Source organism: Podarcis tiliguerta (genome assembly GCF_965153285.1).
Source record: "Podarcis tiliguerta genome assembly, chromosome: 5".
Classification (NCBI taxonomy): domain Eukaryota; kingdom Metazoa; phylum Chordata; class Lepidosauria; order Squamata; family Lacertidae; genus Podarcis; species Podarcis tiliguerta.
Genome location: NC_139538.1, coordinates 5,489,535 through 5,511,537, shown reverse-complemented (window position 1 = coordinate 5,511,537; position 22,003 = coordinate 5,489,535). Strand labels below are relative to the sequence as shown.

General features: G+C 46.7%; 1 protein-coding gene across 2 annotated transcripts in view; it reads left to right on the top strand.

The window, feature by feature from the left end:
* Positions 1 to 21,466, top strand: part of RNPEPL1 (arginyl aminopeptidase like 1) — a 30,537-nt gene extending 9,071 nt beyond the window's left edge. The window contains exons 3-11 of one of the 2 annotated variants that reach the window (XM_083442042.1): positions 789 to 940; positions 1,862 to 1,978; positions 3,442 to 3,677; positions 5,740 to 5,853; positions 8,607 to 8,719; positions 10,290 to 10,398; positions 14,503 to 14,730; positions 16,030 to 16,172; positions 18,368 to 21,466. In XM_083442042.1, coding sequence (XP_083298168.1) covers positions 789 to 940; positions 1,862 to 1,978; positions 3,442 to 3,677; positions 5,740 to 5,853; positions 8,607 to 8,719; positions 10,290 to 10,398; positions 14,503 to 14,730; positions 16,030 to 16,172; positions 18,368 to 18,640 — 1,485 coding nt within the window. In that variant the 3' untranslated portion in view covers positions 18,641 to 21,466. Of the gene's footprint in view, positions 1 to 788; positions 941 to 1,861; positions 1,979 to 3,441; positions 3,690 to 5,739; positions 5,854 to 8,606; positions 8,720 to 10,289; positions 10,399 to 14,502; positions 14,731 to 16,029; positions 16,173 to 18,367 lie in introns of both variants that reach the window. The other variant, XM_083442041.1, reaches the window with a different exon arrangement.
* The last annotated feature ends 537 nt before the right edge of the window (positions 21,467 to 22,003 follow it).

The window sequence follows — 22,003 nt, the reverse complement described above, 5'->3', positions numbered from 1 at the left end:
AAAAGTTGTGCAGACTTGTATAAATTATGGATGTTGCTCATTTTTCACAGTTTATATAGAATTCCGTTTATCTTAGGAATTTGGATTGCATGGGCAATTTCTATTTTTTTTAGTGCACATTTGCCTGGTTTGCATGTCACCAAACAGCGGTGAAGATGTGAGTTCCCAGAGAAGAACTCACAGCCGCTCCCCACTCCTTTTTTGGTTTTGCTCCTGTACTGGGCTGAACTAAGCCCAGGTTTGGCTTAGCCTGTTGTCTAAACCCAGACTTGTAGTTAAACTCTCTCCTTACCAACTGCAAGCACTAGTCAAGGAAAAAACCTTTGCTACAGTTTGTGGTTAGAGAGGAGCGAGCTTCACCCCATAGGAACAAGGGAAGCTGCCTTGTTTATCTAGCTCAGTATTGTCAGCACAGGCTGGCAGCGACTATCCAGGGTTTAAACAGGGAGCCTCCCCCAGCCTTACTTGGAGCCGCCAGGGATTGAACCTGGGATCTTGTGCAGGCAAAGCAGATGCTCTGCCCCTGAGTTAGAGCCCTTCTTGTGTTGGATGTCATGCCAAGTCAAACCTTGGCTTAGCTCAGTGCACAAGAAAAACAAAAAGGACCAGGGAAGAGCAAAGTGGCTGTGCTTGCTCCTCTCCAGGACTCTGCATGGTTGCACACAGTCCTAGTAAGCCACAGTTTAGCTTGCTGGGATGTGCAGACTAGGCAACTGAATGTTGTGCAAACCAGCTCTTAGTCTCCTTGGCCCGTAGAGCATCCTGACAGCCCGTTGCTTGTTTCCCAGGCTCCTGCAGGTATGCAAGTGTTGATGAGTGCTACCCAAAGCACCTATGAGGAAGAAGAGGGCACCTATCAGTTCTACATGGAATACCCAATTCCTGCTTACCTGGTGGCACTGGTGGCAGGGGACCTTGTACCTGCAGACATTGGTCCTAGGTAAGCTACTTTTGTCTGCCTGAGCTGTGCTCGTCGTGAGGAGCTGCTTTAGCAGCCTTTCAGATGTGCCCACAAAGTTCATTAGCGTGCATGTTTTCAATGTTCTTTTACTACATGCATTTTTGTGCTGGTGGTGGAAGAGTAGAAAACTGCTTCCCACTGAGCAGAGTGGTGGAGAAGGGATAGAGTGATCCAGGTGCCTTCCTCTGCCCTGTTGCATTTCCATGCTGGTGGTGGAGGAATAGACTTTCCTTCTCCTGGTTTATGTCACAGAAACCAAGTGGACTGATCGAGGAAGGATGGAGCAATCTATGCCTCCTCCACCAGCCCGCTTGCTCGCCTGCACGGAATCCTTGCTCACCTGCTGCAACCAGGCTAACACGTAAATGCAAGGCTTGTGCTTGGAAGTCATCGAGCCGGGTGGATCAGGAAAAGCCGTTCCTGGTGACATGGGACATGGCACACTTGTAGATCAGACCTGTGCAGCTTGAACACTGCTGACTGGTTGTGCCACAAGACACCTGCCACACAGTGTGGCATCTCCATATCCAGGAAAATATTTGTGGCTTTTGCCTAATCATCAATCAGGAACTTTACTTAGACCAGGGGTAGTCAACCTTTTTATCCTACCGCCCACTAATGCATCTTTCTTGGTGGTTAAATTTCCTTACCGCCCACCAGTGCTTGATAGAAGGAGCATTCAGCTTGTGCTGTAGAACCCCCCTACCACCCCCCTAGCATCCTGAAATGCCCACTATTGAGTGGTAGAGACCAGGCTGACAACTCCTGACTTAGACCTTGAAATTGTCTGCAAATGTCTATTTTAGTTTTCGTAATAGGGATCCAAAATCACTAGTGAATGATATGAATGGCGGAACCAGCATGAAGTCAGTGGGTTGACTGTTGCTGTCTTTGTAACAGGAGCAAAGTGTGGGCGGAACCATGCCTGCTGTCAACAGCTATCAGCAAACTCTCGGGTCGGGTGGAGCGCTGGCTCAGCGCTGCAGAGAGCCTCTATGGGCCCTATATATGGGGAAGGTAGGTTTGGTGCATTCATGCTTTTGGAATAAAATTGAAGGTATCTGTAGAGGCAGTGATTCAGGAGTTCCAAGGGCCTCTTTTCTACCCTGCCACCCGCACCTCTTGGGTACCAAGAATGGTATCAGGCATCCAATGGGTGCCTCATCCGGAAGGGTTTTATTCTGAAGTTAAGGGTGCTTTGGCAAATTGTGAGCACGCTGTTTCCTTGCACAGAAAACTTGGAATAATATAAAGTCTGGCTCATTCTGACACAGAGTGCGAAAGGATCAGAATCCAGAGCTAATGGGTGAAATGTTAGACTTTTAAATGGTGGTTTTTCAAAGGGTCATAATGAGCCTCCCTCAGTCAAGAATACAACAATTGTTCAAGGCTTTTCATGGAGTCATAGAATCATAGAATAGAATTATAGAGGTGGAAGGGACCCTGAGGGTCATCTAGTCCAACCCCCTGCAATGCAGGAATCTCAACGAAAGCAGCCATGACAGACGGCCATCCAATCTCTGCTTAAAAATCTCCGAAGAAGGAGAGCTCACCATTTTCTGAAGGAGTCCATTCCACTGTTGAAAATCTCTTACTGCCAGACATTTCTTCCTGATGTTTAGTTGGAATCTCCTTACTTGTAACTTGAATCCATTGGTTCGGGTCCTACCATCCAGAGCAGCAGAAAACAAGATTTCTCCATCTTCCATGTGACAGCCCTTCAGATAGTTGAAGATGGCTATCCTATCTCCTCCCAGTCTCCCCTTTACCAGGCTAAACATACCCAATTCCCTCAACTGTTCCTCATCAGGCTTGGGTTCCAGACCCTTGATCATCTGGGTTGCCCTCCTTTGCACACGTTCCAGCTTGTCAACATCCTTCTTAAATTGTGGCAGGTGAATGTGGGAGGGGAGGCATTGCCGTAGCTGTGGAGGGCTGCATTATTCTTTCATTCTCCTACTGCAAGTAGAAAGACTGTGATAAATAAGGGGCTAGTCCATTGGACTGTGTGCCATTATAAAGGAACTCCAGAACTGATTTTGTGCAGTGTGTTACAGGGCTTGAGTCCCTGCACAAAGCCAGTCCCTGTCTTAATCCACCCCCATAACACGGCAGAATCTCAGGTTTGCCGCTCTCAGCTCCTTTGAGAAGTGGTGGATGTGTAACATACAGCCAACCCTACCGCTTAAATGGCATTGCTCCTCCCACCGCACCCAGAGTGCACAGATGGGCTGGGAGAGACTGGGAACAGGCAGTTTTAGGGTGGCGTGATTGGTGGGGTCGCACTGGGGCTCCAAAACAATGCTTTAGAACAGAGCTCGAGAGGCTCTCACAGGGCGCTGCTGAAATTTGAGAGCCCAAAGTCCTCCACTGCTGGGAAGGAGGACTCCTCTATGCATGTCCACACAATTGTGAGAATTATGGCTCTAAAGTCCTGAGAGTGACCTGCGTCCTCCCCATCCCCTCCTTGCCCCTTCCAGGTACGACATCGTTTTCCTTCCTCCCTCTTTCCCCATTGTCGCCATGGAGAACCCTTGCCTCACCTTCATAATCTCTTCCATCCTGGAGAGCGACGAATTCCTCATCATTGATGTCATCCACGAAGTGGCCCACAGCTGGTTTGGCAACGCCGTCACCAATGCCACGTGGGAAGAAATGTGGCTGAGCGAGGGGCTGGCCACTTACGCTCAGCGCCGGATCACCACTGAGACCTATGGTAAGCGGCAGGGTAGGTGGCGCTTCCGTGACCTTGTTTACATCGTTTGAAGAGCTGCCATTCTTATAGCATCTACAGTTCCTAACCAAGCACCAGGGAGCTGCAATCCTGACGTTCTAGATCTCTTGGAGCTCCTGATACTTCCCAAACAACCGTTCTCAACAAATTGGAAGCCAGGCTCAAGATACCTCCCCACGGCTCCTCCACTCCCGGGAGCAAATTTCCCCTTTGTCTCCCGACGTCCGTAAAGCAGTTTGTCCGTCCTTTGGCGAAAGCCATCATTATTTAATTAAGATCTGAAACCGTTATTTGAATTGGGTTTTAGATCCCACCTCGAGTAGCCCTAATTCCCTTCTACGATTGGATTGAAGAGTTACACAAACTCGCAACGTATGAACAACTTGCATATAAACGCAGACTTGGCATGGACAAATTCAGTGACATTTGGAATCCATTCTTAAAAATACTATAATAGGTTAAGATCTGGTGAAGTACAATAACAACCTTACAGTTAACGCGAGGGCTGTTTAAGCAGTATCCCAAGGACAAGAAGAGAGAAGCTTAACTAGTCCAGAACTAGCTTTAAAAAAAGTTGCTTCAGTATTTTGTCTCGGTACGTTAATTCTAGAAGGGTAGTCAGGTTGCAGAGTCCTGCAATCCTGTATCATCTCACAATTGCTGTTAACCTTTTTTCTTTCTGTTTAATCAAATGATACATCAGCACACATGTAACAGTAGCATCAAGCAAAATCCCCCCTCCATCTTTTTATATGTACCGAACCAAGAATCCTGCTTTCCCAGTCTTTTAATCATACCCAACCTTGACCTCTGAAGACAAATAAGATAGGAAATCAGAGGAGAGATTGGACCACTGAAACGGAAACAACTGAATTTTAATGAGACTGCTCTGGAGTTGATGAATTGTGGGTTGCAGCTTGATTCTTGGTTAACTGATACATGAAAAGGTTTCCAGTTCCATGCAGAAAATGTCCCAGTTTATGTGATGCACTTGAACAGCTCAACATGTGGTAGCAGCTGTCACATAACTTGATTTAAAATTGCCTTTAGGGTGACAGCCCTAAAGTTTACACCATTCCATCACCTGCTTCCTTGAGATCCTGTGCCATCTCCTCTGCTGAACAATGGGTGTTTCTTGGGAAGCCCAGGATTTCAACTTGGTCATTTATCTCAGATTAGCTGCTTGCTCTTGGCCTTCATTTCACCAGTTCCTGAAGCAGTGACCTACTTCACAGCAGTTGTGGGCAGAAGATTGATTACAATCAACTGGTAGATGTCTGGACAATCTGCAGTAGATCAGAATTCTCTAAATTAAGCTGCTGTACTAAAGAAAGCTTTGGGGGGAAACCAGGAGTGGATTTTTGTGTGGAAGGACTATGAGCTCAGTTGAGGTTCTGGATATAAATTCCTGGGCTAAGCGTGTGCTCAGAGGCACCTTGCACCGATTCCAAGTCTATATCCTACCCACTATTTTGCAGTTGGCTCCAGTTGGGTTCCCTTGGGGTTTTAGTGAAAAAGGGAGGAAGCAGATGCCACAAACCTGAAGTGCGCCCACTCCTTCTCTGGAAAATTGTTGTAAGGCTGAATGAACTAATTTCTTTCCCTGAATCTTAATTATAATGCCAAGATGGAAGGGTTTTGCAATTTGGCAATGTAGCTTCTTGTAGTGTTTGGGTGGCCTTCCATGATGTCACAGAAGGGTGGGGACAGTCTGCCAGTGGGTGAGCTGTCCAGATGGTAGCAAGGACTGGGTCAGAATGGTGAGGTCCGGTGAAGAGAGCAGGCCTAATAGGGTGGGTCACAGGGAGGTTAGGAAATGGGGTTTGGAACTGGGAGCGGTCCAGAGGAGGGAAGGCAAAAGCAGAAGGCCACGAGAGGTGTGTGAGAGGGCCGGAGGGACTGGGAGAGAGAATGACCAGAGAAAAGAGGTGGCTAGGAGTTGCAACGGGAAGGGAAGCTGAAGTCCACATGTATTTTTTGAAATGCACAGACAGATTTTTGGCTGCAGGCTTCAGGCACCAATACATTTTGTTTTCGTGTGCAGGTGCTGCCTTTACGTGCCTGGAGACTGCCTTCCGCCTTGATGCCCTCCACAGGCAGATGAAGCTCCTTGGGGAGGACAACCCTGTTAGCAAGCTTCAGGTGAAGCTGGAGCCAGGTATGTCCTGCGTTGAGATTAGCCGGCTGGGTCTCGGCTTCTATAAAACAGGCCGGCTCACCCTGACCATCTCTGGCTTCCTGTTATGCATGAGCTTCTGCTATCATGGCTGTAATCTCATCCCGCCCCTCCACCCCTTGAAGCCTGAAATAGGTGGCTGCTTCTTGGGTCAGTTCCACAAAGCAAATTCAGTGTCGCAGAGAGAGGCCAAACATGAAATATCACAGCACAGTGGAAGTTATCAAAATGCTGCTCTAAATTAGGGATAGGCAACGAGCTTTCACGATAAAGTATGGAGGTGGTTATTTTGGATTTCAGTCCCACAACACGCCCCTGCATTGCCGGGTTCCCTTCTTTCCCTCATCTCCCTGCTTCTTTACATTCTTTGACTACAGAAGGGTCTATAAGGCTGCAATTCTTACTACTAATCGTAATAATTTATTATTTGTACCCAGCCCATCTGGCTGGGTTTCCCCAGCCACTCTGGGCGGCTTCCAACAAGGATTAAAAATACAACAAAATGTCACATGTTAAAAACTTCCCTGAACAGGGCTGCCTTCAGATGTCTTCTAAATGTCAGGACGCGGGTGGCGCTGTGGGTAAAACCTCAGTGCCTAGGACTTGCTGATCATAAGATCGGCGGTTCGAATCCCCGCGGCAGGGTGAGCTCCCGTTGTTCGGTCCCAGCTCCTGCCCACCTAGCAGTTCGAAAGCACCCCTAAGTGCAAGTAGATAAATAGGTACCGCTCTATAGCGGGAAGGTAAATGGCGTTTCTGTGTGCGGCACTGGTGCTGGCTCACCAGTGTAGCTTCATCACGCTGGCCACGTGACCCCGAAGCGTCTTCGGATGGCGCCGGCTCCCGGCCTCTTAAGTGAGATGAGCGCACAACCCTAGAGTCGGTCACGACTGGCCCATACGGGCAGGGGTACCTTTACCTTTACTAAATGTCAGGTACCATATTTTTCGCTCCATAAGACATACCAGACCATAAGACGCACCTGGTTTTTGGAGGAGGAAAACAAGAAAAAAAATATTCTGAATCCCAGAAGCCAGAACAGCAAGAGGGATCGCTGCGCAGCGATCCCTCTCACTGTTCTGGCTTCTGGGATAGCCGCACGAAGCCTCTTCAGGGCAGCGGGATGAAGGCTCCCCCTGCCCTGAAGAGGCTTCGTGCGGTTAAGCCAGAAGCTAGAACAGCAAGTGGGATCGCTGCACAGCGATCCCTCTTGCTGTTCTGGCTTCTGGGATAGCTGTGCAGCCTATATTCACGCCATAAGATGCACACACATGTCCTCTTACTTTTTAGGAGGGAAAAAGTGTGTCTTATAGAGCGAAAAATACGGTAGTTGTTTATCTCTTTGACATCTGATGGGAGGGCGTTCCACAGGGCAGGTGCCACTACCGAGAAGGCCCTCTGCCTGGTTCCCTGTAGCTTTGCTTCTCGCAGTGAGGGAACTGCCAGAAGGCCCTCGGCACTGGACCTCGGCGTCCAGGCAGAACAATGGGGGTGGAGACGCTCCTTCAGGTATGCTGGGTCGAGGCAGTTTAGGGCCTTAAAAGTCAACACCAACACTTGGAATTGTGCTTACTGCCTGACAGTAAGCCTAAGCCCCACTTAACTCTGTAGGATTGCACTGTAAGAACCCCAGGAGATTACTAAGGCCTAACTGCTAGATGACTTGATGGTAATACCTCAAGGTCTGTCTCTCCCCATATGAACCAACCCAGACCCTGTGATCACCATCTGAGGCCCTTCATTGTGTGCTTCCTCCAAGAAACACTCTTATGCCACTTTCACAGCTGTGGCTTCTCCCAAGTGAAGAAAAGAGTTTGTAAAGAGTGATGAGAATTCTTAGGAGACCCTTAACAAACTGCAGCACCCAAGATCCTTTAGAGGAAACTATGAAAGTGGTACAAGGGTGCTATTTTATTTTTATTTTCCTTCCCTTCCCTTTTTATAAATTTATTTATTTGGGGGGGGGGGGTTCAGATTAAAATTTTACACTCACATATCCAACATACGACATAGAAACAAGATTCCTAAGAATCTCCTGGATTTCCCTCCTCCCCTTTGTGGGTCCTATTGTTAATCATTTCCTCTTGCATCTTTTAGAACAATCCAAATCTTTTACCTCTCCATTGTGTCCAAAATTCACCATTAAACTACAAGTGTTATTCCAATCCTACTAACAATTTTAGCTGTTTACAATGGTTTTTAAGATAAATTATAAATTTTCCCCATTCCTTATTAAAATGTTGGTCTTCCTGATTTCCTTTCCTTTCCTTTCCAAGATCCCAGGGTGGTTCACAGCAGAAAAACAGAAAATGAGAATATAAAATACATAATAAAACAAAAATAAGGCAATACCCCCCCCCAAACAGATTTTAAAAGCCATAGAATCCTAATCAACCAAATGCCTGGTTGAAGAAGTGTGGCTGTGACCACAGATTCGTGCCTCTCTCTCTTGCCTTCTCCATTTCCTGCTCTAGATTGCAAACTCTTGGCATGTGGGGTTGCAGGGGCCTGTTTCATGTTTTGCTTCTGAAACTTTATGGAGCACCATAGACACTGATGATGTTGTATAAATAAGTCATTAAAAGCCGTAATCTAAGGAGGAGGGGGAAAAGCTGTGGACCAAGGAAGCTTCTGGTGGCATTTTTGCTTGCAGCTTTACCAAGATACTACTGTGTTCTCTCTCTCTCTCCTTCCCTCCCCTCCCCTTGCCTATCCCCCATCCCTCGGTCTTACAGGTGTGAATCCTAGCAATCTGATGAACCTCTTCACGTACGAGAAAGGTTACTGCTTTGTTTACTACCTGTCTCAGCTCTGTGGAGACCCAGCACGCTTTGATGCCTTCCTTCGAGTTAGTAACTTGGGTTTCAGAGGTGGGGTGTGTCCGTGTGCATGTATGTGAGACTCTTACCTGTATGCATTTCCCTTTGGGACACCCAGGAGAAAGAGAGGGATGTCAAATTTAGAAAAGGAGGAGGAGAGGCAGTAGGGCATGCTTTAAGCAAGGGCTTGAAAACAGCTGTTTGTTAGATGAGGATACCTCTGAAGGAGACCGCTCAGTGAAATAGATCAGCAAAGGGTCCCAATTAAAACAACTCAGTCAATAATAATAATAATAATTTATTATTTATACCCCACCCATCTGGCTAGGTTTCCCCAGGCACTCTGGGCGGCTTCCAACAAAATATTAAAATACAACAGTCTATTAAACATTAAAAGCTTCCCTAAAAAGGACTGCCTTCAGATGTCTTCTAAAAGTCAGATGGTTGTTTTTCTCTTTGACATCTGGTGGGAGGGCGTTCCACAGGGAAGGCGCCACTGCTGAGAAGGCCCTCTGCCTGGATCCCTGTAACTTGGCTTCTCACAGCGAGGGAACTGCCAGAAGGACCTCGGCACTGGACCTCAGTGTCCGGGCAGAACGATGGGGGTGGAGACGCTCCTTCAGGTCTACTGGACCGAGGCCGTTTAGGGCTTTAAAGGTCAGCACCAACACTTTGAATTGTGCCCTGAAATGTACTGGGAGCCAATGTAGGTCTTTCAAGACCGGTCAAAGCAATGAGTTGGGAGGTAGTGGAGAAGGAAGACAAGATAGAAGGGGTTTCATGGCAAACACCCATCTTGAGAATGTGGCCCTACGGGGATATATATTACTGTTGTTCTTAATATTAATACGTTGATTGTTTCATTTTAGTATCCTTATATTGTATTTTTGTTTTTCACTGTAAGCTGCTCTGAGTGATATTTTAATAGAAAAGCGGGGCATACTGTTCTAATCTGATCTAAGCAGCTGACATGGCAATGTATGCTAGATAAATCTCCACTGGTTTTTCTCAGGCGTTTTTCTCAGGCGTGGCTTCGGGCTCGTTCTGCGATTAGCCTGAGCCTTGTGTTCATGTACACCAAGAGATGCTGCCTGTTGTGCCTGCCAGTTGCATCCCTGCTCTCCAATTACCAACAACTTTTTGGAGCATTATATATTTTATTTCTGCATTCAGCCTGGCCTTCCTAAAGGACTGAAGTGCCAAATAATTTAAAGGAAGTTCTTGTGACAGATGAATGTCCTTTAGTGAATCTTTAGGAGGAAGGAGTTTCATGATTTGGGGTGTTAGTGGTAATGTGGGTTTACATAAGTCCTTCCTTCCTTCCTTCCTTCCTTCCTTCCTTCCTTCCTTTCTCTCTCTCTCTCTCTCTCTCTCTCTCTCTCTCTCTCTCTTTCTCCCCCCTATGCAGTCTCCTGTGGGAAATAGACTTTCCTTCCCTGTTGCATTTCACTTTTTCCTGCATGCTTGTTCCATTCCCCTTCGCCTTCTCCGTTACTGCCCTTCCTCCCCCGTTATATATATGATTTTGCTGCTTAACTGTCTTTCTCTTTCCCCTGAAACTTGCCAACTCCTTGACCCATTCTCCCGGCTCTCTTCCAGGCCTACATTGAGAAGTACAAGTTCACTAGTGTTGTGGCCCAAGACCTCTTGGATTCCTTCCTGGCTTTCTTTCCAGAACTGAAAGAACAATGCATTGAGAGCAGAACAGGTAGAGAAGAACACATTGGCTGTTTTTGCTTTCATTGAAGCGCGGTGAGAATAAATGACCCTGGGAGCTTCTGCGCTAACATCAACTTCATTCCGTGGGTGTGCAGTGCAGCAGCTGTTGTGCCATTCAGACAGGGACACAGAGAGGGGACGGCTCCACAGTCGTGGTGCTTTGTGTGGGCCTCTTTGGCAGTCAGGTGGTGTAGAGGCTTGAATGAGATGGGAGAAACCAAGGGTCTGGAAACCAAGCCTGATGAAGAACGGTTGAAGGAGCTGGGAATGTTTAGCCTGGAAAAGAGGAGACTGAGAGAATATGTGATAGCCATCTTCAAGGGCTGCCATATGGAAGATGCAGCAAGCTTGCTTAATGTTGTTCCAGAGGGTAGGACTTGAACCAAGGGCTTCAAGTTACAAGAACATCAGGAAGAACTTCTTGTCTGTAGTAGTAGTAGTAGTAATAATAATAATAATAATAATTTATATACCGCCCTCCCCAGCCGAAGCCGGGCTCAGAGCGGCTCACAACAAAAAAAGTAACACAGCATTCTAAAATCAATTCATTCTAAAATCAATTCAAAATCAAATTAATGGCAACGATTGGGCTAGAGTTCTATGAGAATTACCAAAGGAGGGGGTCAGACTGTGCCTTGGCCAAAGGCCTGGTGGAACAGCTCTGTCTTGCAGGCCCTGTGGAAAGATGTCAAGTCCCGCAGGGCCCTAGTCTCTTGTGACAGAGCGTTCCACCAGATCGGGGCCACAGCCGAAAAAGCCCTGGCTCTGTTTGAGGCCAGCCTAACCTCCCTGTGGCCCGGGACCTCCAAGACGTTTTTGTTTGAAGACCGTAAGGTCCTCCGTGGGACATACCAGGAGAGGTGGTCCTGTGGGTACGAGGGTCCCTTAGGTAAGAGCTGTTCAGCAGTGGAGCAGACTTCCTTGGAAGGTGGTGGACTCTCCTTCATTGGAAACTTGGCTAGCCACCTGTCCTGGGTGCTTTAGTTGCGATTCCTGCATTGCAGGGGGTCAATGGAAGGTCTCTTCCAATTATATGATTCTATGAGAAGCAGCAAAGAGCTGTCCCCTCTGGCCTGCCAGTGATTCAACTCTTTCTTGCACTGTTGCAGCTTAAGCTAAATCTGTAGGTTGCAATTCGTAGCAAAGGGGGAGAAGCCAGGGGCTTGGTTCAAGGAAGTCACAACTGTGAATTGCTTTCGATGGCTGACTCATCACTGATACTGGAATCTGAATATAGTTCATGCTGTTGCTGTTCTAAGTTCACACCACTTAGAGCTGGGAGGAGAAAAGGGAAGTATTTAACAGGGTGTGACCTGCAGCAAAGACATGTGGAGAGCTGGGTGGCTTGTATTTGTATTTAATTTAATTTCTGCTCAGTTTCAAGCTATATATTTTCCATGGGCTACCATCTGCAGTTTCAAGAGTTTGCCCCGTCCTCCTTCCCCTCTCTGACTGGTTGGTGTTGTGGCTGCCAGCAGAAAGAAGGATCCATCATGAAAATCATCTCTAAAAGGTGCTGAGGAGAAGAAAGAAAGAAAACCAGGCTCGACAGAATTATGTCGCTTGTTTATTTAATTCCATTTATGAATTGCTTCCTATGAAACACCTTGAAGCGATTTAACAGTGAAAACATCAGCGATGAAGACATGCATAAGACAGTTTCGTGTGTAAAAACAGTTCAGATCCAATACAGATACAGATTAGGATAATAAGAATAATAATAACTCCACTTAAAAGGCTTGTTGAGTGGTGAAGGTCTTCAGTAGAGACGGCACCTGTCTTCACATTTTGTGGATTTTATGTGGTGGATTTCTAGCCTGTCTTCTAGAGTACGTACTCTTCCTAAGGTGGAGCTGATCCCAGAAGCAAGTGAGGGTGCGCTTGGCTCCTCCATCTGAGCAGGCAGGTTAAACTGCTGCAAAATTCCTTGAAGGCCCTCCTGAGCCTGTGGAACTGCCTGCCACTCCCTGCCACTTGTTAGGGTTGTGTTTTAAACAACCCACAGATTTGTGCAAAGCCGTGGGGTTGTGTCTCAGAGAAATTGAAACTGCTCAGAGCAACAAAATGAACCCCACATGCAGATTGGGTGGGAAATCAGGCTTATCTGGTGTGCATCTACTTTTCCTGTCAAAGCACATGCGGTTAACTGGAATGCCAGCCTCCACTGTTAGTTTGTTTTGGCAAGGATGCCTGCAATTCTTCAAAGTGGTCCAGCATAAGACCATGCAAGTCCAATCCTTTTGTGCGCATATCCCCAGATATTCCCTGTAGGTCACCTGCTCATTGAATCGCCGTAGCCCTGGGTCATATTAAAAAACCTTCTATATCCAGCCCAAGCCTTACCAGATATATTCCATCTTCCATTCTGATCCATTGCTAAAATCTACATTAAAAGAAAAAAATAGGAGTAGTATCCAATGTCAGCCCTATTCCGAATAAACCCATTGAAAATAATGGATGTGACTGACTGAGGTTCATTAATTTCACTGGACCTTCTTTGTTGGATACAGCCAAACATGTCACAAACTGAGCATTGTACAAACAGAAAATTAAAAAGTTAAGAGTCAGAGTCCAGGGAAGTTTGGGTAAACACGAGAGTTTTCAAGCAGCATTTAAAGTTCATTGCAGTCTCCACCTCACCGATTACTCAAGGAAGGGGATATCATAGGGTATTGCTCTCATCAAGAAGACCCACTTCTGCAGTGCCATGTGGCGACAAACCATTCTCTGTAGTGGCTGCCCATTTGTGGAATGCTTTCCCCAGGGAGAAATGCCTTCGTTATACACCTTTAGGCACCAGGCCTAAAACATTCCTCTTCTACCAGGTCTTGGGCTAATTAACATATGATACCCTTTAAAATATTATTGTGGGAAGTGAAGTAGGTTATTGGTCAGTTCTTGTTTTTATTATATATTTTCTGTATTTTTTATCTTGCATTTCATGTTGTGAACCGTCCTGAAACCTACAGGTGGAAGGGTGGTATAGAAATGTTAATAATAATAATGGTCATGAACTGACCTGCAGGGTCTCCTTGGAAGATCTTAAAAGCTTGGTGTGATCTGTCCTGGGGCAGATGATCTGCCAGGATTCCTGACCCCAAGCTGTGTCATATCCAAGGACTGCAGTGTAAACAATAATAGTGCTATTTCATGGCATTATCTGAGTAAGGCTTGGAGTGGGGAGAAGGGAGAGGCATGATTGTTTTGTGATATTGGAGATTAAGATTGCCTTGGCACATGGTCCGTAGACTTGGGACTCATGCTTTGCTTTACTTTGTTGTGGAGCACATGTCTTGCATTCTGAACGTCCCAGTTTCATAGAATCACAGAATCGTAGAGTGAAGTGAAGGCTTGAAAGTATTGCAGGTGAACTGTGCAGAAGCACGCTGGCAAGCATGCTCCAAGTCAAGCTGCCGGCTAGCTCTGTGGAGGCTCCTTTTATTAGCACAATATGCAAAACCAGTCAGATACATTTTGGACTGTGACCTTTACGCATCTTCCAATCCTGAGATCGTGGGGTGGTACAAAGTTATTTTGGCACCTGTTTCCACCGCATCATTTCCCCCTTGCACAGTGTATGACGAAGGAGACAAAGGTCACAGACAGGGCACGGCAGACCACTAAGAGATCAAAGGTTAGATAGAGGGCATGATGTTCAGACAGCTGTGGCTTTGTCTGCGGGTGGAAGTATGCTCCACGCCTGGCGATCATTCCTTCAGTAGAGTTGGAAGGTACCCCAAGGAACATCTAGTCCAACCCCCTGCAATGCAAGAATCTCAACTAAGGGGTCCAAGACAGATGGCCATCCAACCTCGGCTTAAAAACCTCCAATGAAAGAGAGTCAACAGCCTTTCTAGTGAGTACCATCCACTGTTGAACAGTACACTGGTATCACGAGCGAAAAACATCCCCAGGGACAGGACTGAAGAAATATTTGTGTCTGAGATGCTGAAGGACCACTGCCAACCGGTTCTGATAGTGTTCTGCCAGCAGCCTGATCCAGTATAACATAGCTGCAAATGCTCACAGAAACCTGACTGAAAAGAAGCGCAGGCTGCTCCCTGTCTGATTCTGTTTTGTGCGTCTGTTGCAGGACTAGAGTTTGAACGCTGGCTCAATGCGACGGGTCCTCCTTTAATTGAGCCAGACTTATCTCAGGGATCCAGTCTGACCTGCCCCGTGGAGACGCTCTTTAGCCTCTGGACTACAGAGCCTCTGGATGCTGTGGCTGCTGCTGGCAGCATTGATATCGCAGAATGGCGGACGTTCCAGACCGTGCTCTTCCTTGACAGGCTGCTGGACGGGTCTCCGCTGCCTGAAGGTGAGTTTCGTTGAGCTCTACGTAGCTCAGACAGAAAAACTGGAAGGTCGCGAGTAAAAGGTCCATGTGGGAGACAGCCCTAAGTATAAAATGGGAGCATGAGTGACCAGCCAGTAGTATGGAGCTGGAGGACGAGAGGACAGGATCCCCTGGGAAACTTGATAAACCTGCTGTACCTGAAACTGGGTGTGGCAAGTGCAGCTGAATGGGACACAGCTGTGGACAGCCTGAGGACATATCACATGCCTTGTGCCTTCTCATAAAGAGTGGGAGACTAGGGTGATGTCTGCTGGAACTATTCTTGTTGTGAGACTTTTGTGGACTTGCTGAGAGTTTGTTTGGGCCCTGGGTGAGAATCCAGAGGCTGAGGAGGCGGATGTGGCAGAAGGAAAATGAATTGATCTCTCTCTCTCTCTCTCTCCCCACATAACTTTGTATTAATGTAACATTCCAATATGTAACTGTGTATTTTTGTAATATTTGAGTCGTCTGCTGTTGTTTAAGCTCTTTGTACACCACTTAGAGATACTTTTAATATATTAAGTGGTATAGGAATTCAATAACCAAATAATAAATATTCAGGTCTTCCAGAGTTATCAGTAATAGACTCTGACAGCCAGGTGGCTTATTAGCCAGTAAGGAAACTCCTAAGCAAAAGAGATGGTCGCAAGACACTGCATCTCGCCACATCCATTTGGAGAAACAAATTGGCCAGTGTTTCACAGCTGTGGATTCTCTAGAGACGGCAAAAGCATGTATTTTTTATAAATTGCAAAGATCCGGTCTAACTGTTACACTCACCTCTGGGATCAGCATGCCTGTAGCCAGTTTGGGGGTAGGACTGCAGTTTGGAAGGGTAGCCCATGTTTTGCATGCAAAAAAATTCCAGGTCTGGTTTTGGCATCTCCAGGTAGAGCTGAGAAAGGTCTCTGTGCCTCGAGAACCACTGCCAGCCAGTGCAGACAGTATTGAGTTAGATGGAGCAGTGGACCTGCACGATCCACCGCAGCTTCCTGTGTCCCTGTGAGTTTCATTTCCTCCTTAGTGTTGTTCAGAGCATCTCACCATATGAGCTGAAGCGGCCATGCTGTGAATGGCAGTGAATGTTAGCTGCCTTCGCTTATACGAACTTCAGAGGAAGCCAGAGGCAGACTAAAATCTAGGGGCATTTTTTGCATTAAGGTGTGGTTGGGTTAGGTTTGCAAATTCAGTCTTCTCAAGGATCTGAAGCCCTTCTGGGTTGGAGAATTGCCAGGCCTCCTGGTTCCATTTCTGAACGTTTCCGTATGTGCTCTTCAGAGGTGATATCAAAGCTCTCTGAGTGCTACTCGGCTCAGTTGGATGGCATGAACGCGGAGATTCGCATCCGCTGGCTGCAGATCATTGTCCGCAACGACTACCATCCCGATCTTCACAAAGTCCGGCGCTTCTTGGAAAACCAGGTACTAACTTCCAGATTAAAAACACCCTGTGTCTCTCGGGTGCGTGATATTTGGGCATGAAATAACCCTGGAACTCCTGCTGATTGACCGAGTGTGTGGTGCAGTTTGTCGGCACGTGGAAACTGGTGGCTGAACTCATTGGTGGGCTGGATGAGGTTAGGCAGGTCAGTACAGTGGTGCCTCGCAAGACGAAAAGAATCCGTTCTGCGAGTCTCTTCGTCTTGCGGTTTTTTTCGTCTTGCGAAGCAAGCCCATTAGCGGCGTAGCGGATTAGTGCTATTAGCGGTTTAGCGGCTATTAGCGGCTATTAAAGGTTTAAGGGATTAGCGGATTAGCTGCTAAAAGGCTATTAGCGGCTTAGCGGGCTTAGTGGATCAGCTGTTAAGCGGCTTAGCGATCAGCTGTTAAGCGGCTTAGCGGTCAGCTGTTAAGCGGCTTAGCGGCTTGGGGGAAAGGGGGGGAGGGAAAAAACCCCGCAGGAACTCGCAAGACATTTTTGTCTTGCGAAGCAAGCCCATAGCAAATTCGTTTTGCGAAGCACCTCCAAAACGGAAAACCCTTTCGTCTAGCAGGTTTTCCGTCTTGCGAGGCATTCGTCTTGCGGGGCACCACTGTATTATGTTTCCTGTAGTGCAGGCAGAGGACTGAGGCTGAGAGAGGGTGGCTCGCCAAAGGCCGCCTGCCGAGTTTAAGGTTGGGAGCCAAACCAAGACTTCCTGATTCATAGGAGGTGCTTTACACAGAGGAGGGAATCAAGAGGTGGAAGAAAAGTTTGGATGTGGGTAGGAAGAGGAGGAGTAGTTTAGATTTGATATCCCGCTTTATCACTACCCGAAGGCGTCTCAAAGTGGCCAACATTCTCCTTTCCCTTCCTCCCCCACAACAAACACTCTGTGGGGTGAGTGGGGCTGAGAGACTTCAGAGAAGTGTGACTAGCCCAAGGTCACCCAGCAGCTGCATGTGGAGGAGCGGAGACGCGAACCCGGTTCACCAGATTATGAGTCTACCGCTCTTAACCACTACACCACACTGGCTCTGGGTAGGAATGGTGCGAAGAAGCATCGCCCAAGAGGAGAGAGGAGGGATAAGAGATGAGAAGAAATGAGGGTGTAACAAGAAGGACTCAATGAAATTAATGGACATCGCTAACAGGTAGGTAGCTGTGTTGGTCTGCCGTAGTCAAAACAAAATTAAAAAATTCCTTCCAGTAGCACCTTGGAGACCAAATAAGTTTGTTATTGGTATGAGCTTTTGTGTGCATGCACACTTCTTCAGATACACCAGGAGTGTGCATGCATGGAAGGATTTTTTTTATTTTGTTAAGAGTTCAGTGCGTCTGAGTGTATCTTGGGTGCAACTCATGGTGTTTCAGTAGATTTTAAGAAGCCAATATATTTATATCTTCACTTTTGAATCCCTATTATTATTATTATTAATTATTATTGTTGTTGTTTTTATTTTTATTTTCATTTTCATTTCTATACTGCTTTATATTTTTAAGGGGGGGGGAATCTCAAAACAGTTTACAACCTACATTAAAACAGCAAATAAAACAATTCAGAACAAAACATTACTGAAGAAAGTTGAATATAATGTGTCCAGTTAAATACAATTAACATTCAAACACATTGCACAGGAAACTAAAATATTATCCTAAACATTTTTTAAAAAAATACTGCAGAGGAGGTCGACTGCAGAATGCACCTTTAGCAGAGCAAAGTTTTAAAAAAAAATATCTTAAACATTTCAAAAGAAAACAGTGAAGTCAAATATAAAAGGCACATTTGAAACAGCATAACTAGCAAAATAATAAAATAGTCTCATTTGCATAGAACATACCTGCCGCTGTGCTCTCTAGTACTTTTCCTTTTATTAGGATACAATAATAATGTGTTTGCACAATAATAAAAATGTTTTTGTGGGAGAGGGTTATTGGTTTGTTTTTGTTTCATTATGTATTTTGTGTTCTTATTTTGTATTTTTATGTCATGAACTGTCCTGTGCTCTTTGGATGAAGGGTGATATATTTTAATAATAATAATAATAATAATAATAATAATAATAATAATAATAATAATAGGCCAGTCCTTTGGCTGGCTTATGCAGTACCACCGATCTATCAGTTTTCCTTGTTAGCTCTAAACCAGAATGCATATTTATTTTTGTACGGTCACTGAGTCCCATTTGTATTGCAGATGTCGCGGATGTACACGATTCCATTGTACGAGGACCTCTGCACCGGCACCCTGAAGTCGTTTGCCTTGGACATTTTCTACCAGACCCAGAACCAGTTGCACCCCAACTTGCGGAAGACCATTCAGCAGATCTTGACGCAGGGCCTGAACCCGCTCCTTGCCATGGATGCGGCAGCTGTTATGGCAGACCCTCTGGCTGCTGTGGTAGAGGACAAGCCCCCAGAAGCTGCACACAGTGCCATTTCTCTCAGGGACGTAAACGTGTCTGCTTAGCTCCCCAGCTCATGCCGGGCCTTTGAAAGTGGAGGAGCAGCCGGGCGAGGGGCAACGTGAACCAAGTGCTGCCTCCTGACCCTCTGTGCCACAGCTTGGGGGGGGGAGATTGGCTCTCTTGTCGTCGCTCCCACCCACCCCCGCCCCCATTACACACACAAATGTGCCTTCCGGTGCCCGATTCGTTGGCACAGCCAGATATCAGGGATGTCTCCCCTTCTAGCTGCAAGTGGGAACTGTTACGGGATGGATCTGTTGACTTGATGCATCATGAATGTGGATTCCAGGGCGGCTTTTGTTCTCCCACTGCAAGCGGGAAGAGTTCTCTCTCGGGCACTTGGGAGGGTCTGTGTCCTCCAGGCCTTCAGAGAGGCAAAGTCGCCACTGGCTGTGCACTGACAAGGAAGTAAAGGGAGTGGGGAACACGATTAGGATCATGGAGATTTGAAGGTTTGGCAGTTCTGCAAAGAACAGAAAAGGAGTGATGGGGGAGTCCGTTTTTGTGCTCTTTTACTGTGTTACTCAGGAGGTGGAGGGTTTAGAACAATGCCTTCAAGCAATGCCTTGGTTTCATCAAGCTGGTCAAGCGTTAAAGGCTAGGAGACGGGGTGGATTTGAAATCCTCCCTCATTTCACTTCTGATTTCCTCCTCTGCGGGATGTTTGACACCCAAACCCACTCAACTAACTGCAATGGGGCCGGGGGCTTGTTTTCCTAAAACTACGCTGCAAATCCTTCATTAGTGTCTGGAACGCAGCTCTGAAAACAGCAGGTAAGGATGACTCGTATCCCCAACTCATATTGCAAATTAACAAATGGGATGCAATGGCAAACTCAGGCACAATCCTCCGGTAACTTTCCACATTTGTTAAATGTGCAAATTCTGCTCATTTTAAAGGAGGCCAGAAGAAGTGACGATTCTGTTGGATTGTCTCTCTGGTCTGTTGGTGCTTCCCGATGGTCATAGGAATGGACAAACAGCCTAGGTTTTGAGTGCAGAATGATATGCTTTGTGTCCTGTTCAGCCTGAGTCTTGGCTAAGGACATTTTTAAGTCTCTCTCTCTCTCTCTGGATGAGAAAGCAACCGTTGAATATGAAAGCCAGCTTCTTCCAAAGCCGTCTCTTGAGATCAGAGCCATGCTGCCCACCAGCAAAGCCTTTCCTTCCTGGCCATTAGGCAGAGAGAAACAGAGATTGACTATGCAATGCCCTTCTGACCAGCCAGCCGAACTCCCGTCTGTCAAAAGTGAATGGAAGGGCAACCGTATGTAGAGGCATTGGTGCATCTTTCAGAAGATGGCTGGAAGTGGACAAAATGGTGTAGCGTCACATTTTCCTGCTGTGGGAGCGGCTGTGTTTTTAATATCTCTCTCTGAGCGCCTTTTTCTGCAAGAAGCAGAGAGCTGAGGATTGAACAAATAGGTCTACAAAGAGGCTTCCAATGAAATCCAAACAGGGTGCTGGGAATTGCCATATCTTCCAGGGGTGGAGGCAGTATAGGAATGCGTGTGTGTTTTTAAATTAACTCTGTTTGCCTTTTTGAGAGTTGAGTGTGCCCGAAGGGCTGCTTAACGCTTCGTGGTAGGCAAGAATATGCTGGTGCTTGCTGTGATCCTGTAAAGAGCAGGTGGGGAGCCCTTTGATTCATGGGCTGGATGGATGCAAACCTCAGAGGCTTCCCATCAGGCTCTTTGGCCCTCCTCCTACTTGAGCTCTGTGCTGGCTGCAGGAGGGAGGGAGAAAGCGGCAAACTACAGGCACTGGGACTTGGTCCAGGTGGGGATAAAAGCCCTTGACCTCTCACACCATGGCTCCAATCTGTATCAGGCTCCCAGCACCTACAGTTTGCATCACCAAAAAAGGATCTGTAGAAATGAACTGGGTTGGGTTTTTTTGGGAGTGCAAATTGCAAGTGTGTGTGTGGGGGGAGGCTGCTCTATGTTCAGCGTGTGTGTTTTTGTCTGATAAGGGTGTGTGACTTCGTGTATCTGGCCCTTCCTTTGCTGAAACTTCACTGCTTTTCTCAGCCCGAAGAGTCCCCCCCCCCCCACCGTAGATGTCTTGGGGAACACGTGGCGGACTCTTCCTTGGGATTTGCAGTCGGTGATTCCCTTGCAGTTTTTGGACACACACAATTCCCCTCCTCATTTCCCTGTCTGTTGCACAAAGTAGTGTGGAGCAGCCATGGGTTTTGCCTGCGCTCGTGGCCACCACATTTCAACAAGGACATTGGTTAATGTCGCCTGTTCTGGAAAAAGAGAGGCCACATTCAACTCATATTGCAGACAGGAGCGAGGCATCTCAGAAGCAGTCTGAACATACAAAAATAGTAGGTGCTTGTATCTGTTCTCCCCACCCATCCTTTGATTTTAAATTGATTTTCAGGCAGCGTCAGTGTTTCGCCTTAAAGTTTGATAAAGCAATAATGAACTACAGGCATCAGAAAGATGCTTCACCTAATTTGTGGCACCTTGAAGTCACAGCAAGCTCGTCTCTCCCTCACAACAGAGATTAAATTTAGTTAAAATTAGTGGGGGATATGGTGGGGGTTTCCCTCCCTTTCCACACACCCACCTGATACATTGCAAACAATTGGCCACTCTTGGCATGCACCCCCTTTGACAGCAGTTCCAGCCTGGCAGAGTCTTGCCCCCCACCCACCTTGCACCCTGGGCTGCCTTGGGCCTCTGTTTTATTGCAACCCTTCCCCCACCCGGAGAGAATGTATGTAACCCTGGTGGAAATTCCTTTTAAACGAACATTGATGCCTTATGATAACATCACTGATAAATGTTGAATTAAACTAAACTTTGTGACTTTCTGAATCTCTGTTTTGCCTGGTTTCCCCCCCCCCCCACTGCACCATCTGTGCTTGTCTCAACTTCAGCCCCACCCACCCCAGACAAATATTGCGCCAGGACATGGAAGTATTGATGCAAGATTCACAAACTTTGCCAGAGGAACACTTAATTACTTATTTCTGGGCATTGATGGACCACTTGCCATCCAGATCTCATGGTGGGTTACACAATTTTAAAACAACACTATGCACACTAAATCAATTTGAGCACTGTTAAGATCACCAGCACAAAACCTAACAGCAGTCATCCCTAAAATACCTGGGCAAATTAACAGTTCTTAGCCCAGTGACTCCAGGTTCAAAACCCCCTCCTCAGGGAACGATGTAAGGCCGCTTCAGCAAGTATTTTTCAGCAAACCTAAAGAATTTATTTGTTTGCTCAGTGTTGGTTGCTTCTTTGTGATGACATTTCTATATACAGTAGTAATGAGATTCAAGTACTGAGCAATCACAGGCCAACCCAGTAGCTAGGAGTCTGCTTGCTCTTTAAAGCTGGATTAGC